Source organism: Triticum urartu, chromosome 4A, assembly GCF_056163025.1.
Source record: "Triticum urartu cultivar PI428250 chromosome 4A, HENAU_Tu73, whole genome shotgun sequence".
Lineage (NCBI taxonomy): Eukaryota > Viridiplantae > Streptophyta > Magnoliopsida > Poales > Poaceae > Triticum > Triticum urartu.
Window position 1 is genome coordinate 589691404 of NC_141876.1, and position 2464 is coordinate 589693867.

The window sequence follows — 2464 nt, forward strand, 5'->3', positions numbered from 1 at the left end:
GTTGTGCTGTCATGATTCATGATTAAAGATGAAGCGATCGAAACTTTTATTGAAAAAGAAAGACAAGAAGATAATAAGCTCGCTCGTGATGACTGACTCAGGAGCGAACGGCCGCGCTTGGGGTGTTTGCGTGGTTGTCCTCGCGTTGAGATTCGCTCACGTATTGGACGGACGATGTTGGGTTGCGCCAAGAACGAATCTAGCAAACGTTCGTTCAATAGACCTTCCGAAATTAACCGATCCCTTGGCGCACGGTTCGGCTGAGATCAAGTCCGAGTCAGCTCCCTAGTTGTTCCGATGTCCTATCGACGTACACGTGTGCGTATATATACACACATCCATGTAGGCCATCGATCGAGTTGTAATAACACCGGAAAAACAAAATCCAACAAATTCGTTGCACCATCCATGTAGGTCATCTTCTTCCGTAAAGAAAACCTATCCTCCGCCGTAGATCCACTACTACCCTAGCAGCCATGCCGGGTACTGCTTCCAGCTTGCCGCCCGGCTGCCTGCTGCACCGCCGCGTGCGCACAGACTTCGATGACAACGACCAGACAGACCTGATCGCCCTGCAGCCGTTCAAGATTCTGAGGTGCGTCAAGAAGGCGGCGTCCGGGTTCTCGCCCCAGCTGCAGTCCCACGCCGACGAGACGGTCCAGCGCATGGACATCGGGGTGCACCTCGCCGACGCGCCGCCGGGGATCTCTTGCCTGGGCCTGCGAGGCGGCAGCCCGCTGACCAACATCGAAGCCGTCGACAAAGGCATCGTCGTCATGACGACGACCTTCCTCCACGACTTCGGCCACATGCTCTATCTCGTCTACGACGCCGTCGATGGGTCGCTCCACATGGTCCCCGCGCCGGAAAGCCCCTGCTGGAGGTTCACATGCCTCACCGTTCGCATGCTCATCGCGCGGCCGCGCCATGGCGAGGACTTTGCCCTAGTCCTCGCAGGCAAGTTGGCGGACGACGGCGCCGGTGGTGGAGAGGAGCAAGATGCTCTCCTGCTGTGGCGGCCCGCCTCCTCGTCCTTGTCGCCATGGTCCGAGGTCAAGAAGGCTACGTTCCCAAACAAGTCTTGCGTCGACATGCGCGTGTTCCAGCCCGACGTGGTGTTCTCGTTCAACGGCGTCGGCTACTGGGCGGACCTCCTGCGTGGCGTCGCGTACTGCCTCTTGGACACCCTGTTCAACAACGACGGTGATGACGACCCTGTGGTGGAGTTTGGCTTCTTTCCGTTGCCCCCAGAGTTGCCCGGAGCAGATCAGCGACGCGGCAACTCCCGGGTGGCGCACCTGGAAGCCTACCGCACCATGCGCGTCGTCCAGGACTCCATCATCAAGTTGGTCTCCATCGACGGCTTCCTCGAGCACGTCGACCTCAAGGACCGCACTCTGATGGTGTGGAGACTGTCGGACCCTGACATGGGGTGGGAGAAAGAGTATGAGCTCCGCCTCGAGGCCCTCTGGGGACTCCATGGATTCCGCGACCTCCCGAAGGACTTAACCCTCATGTACCCTCTTTTGAGTACAGACGATCATGACATTGTCTACGTCGCGCTCGGCGAGTGCCGCGAGAGCCGGAGAATATGGAAGTTCATCCCAAAATGTGCACACTATTTGCTCGCGATCAACATGCGGAACAACACCATCCGGACCTCCACATGTCTTGCGGACTATTTTGGCAGCCTTGACATCAACCGCGTCATCTCTTGTGATTTCAGCCGGTATATTTGCGTCGTGGGCCTTGATCTCTATATAATGATGACAGAGACGATGAGACAGATGTCCTTGACATCTTTGGACCCCTCTGACTATGACGAAGCGGAGGCTACAAAGACGATGAAGGAGGGGCCAAGGAGCTGGCGAGAGACCCTGAAGGATGAAGATAGATTTCCCCTTCCACTTCCAGCTCATTACTATTTGCAGCCATCTCTGGCAAGATTAGCCCAACAAGTTCTTCCTGACTTGGTCTGAACTTGTATGCATGCATGATGATCATCATGATGAGGATTCAGCACCAGTTATTATCTGGAACTGGAATTATTGTATCCATTCCCCCTCAATCTTTTGAGAAATGAATTGGATTTATTTTACACATTCACCTTAATGTTTGAGAAATTTGTATGCTTTAGTAGTTTTTGCCCCAATATTTTTTTACGTTTTATTCAATGCACAGTCTTTGATATTGTTACTCTCATGCTAGGAATATTATCTTCATAAGGAACTTCAATTTTTTTTGTGGGTAAAACTTCTATGTTTTATCCATTCCCACGAAATGTTATCTTCATAAGGAAGGTTATTATGACATCAATTAGCATTATTTTCACCTAGAGTTAGGTGTTTTCCAATGAATGCTCAAAATACCCTTCTTCTTTGGGAACTTGGCAAGGCAAAAAGGATGTGGGTGCGTGATAAATTTATGAAAATCCTACCACTATTATGTAGAAACAATGGATAAA

General features: G+C 51.9%; 1 protein-coding gene across 1 annotated transcript; it reads left to right on the plus strand.

Annotated features, from left to right (window-relative positions):
* Positions 1 to 476: 476 nt before the first annotated feature.
* On the plus strand, positions 477 to 2015 carry LOC147976925 (uncharacterized). Its single transcript, XM_087519872.1, has one exon. It carries the CDS (start codon positions 477 to 479, stop codon positions 1977 to 1979), a length of 1503 nt encoding a protein of 500 aa, XP_087375998.1. The 3' UTR covers positions 1980 to 2015.
* The last annotated feature ends 449 nt before the right edge of the window (positions 2016 to 2464 follow it).

Coding starts and splice junctions, on each gene's coding strand:
- LOC147976925 (XM_087519872.1), top strand. CDS start 477: ATGCCGGGTACTGCTTCCAGCTTGCCGCCCGGCTGCCTGCTGCACCGC.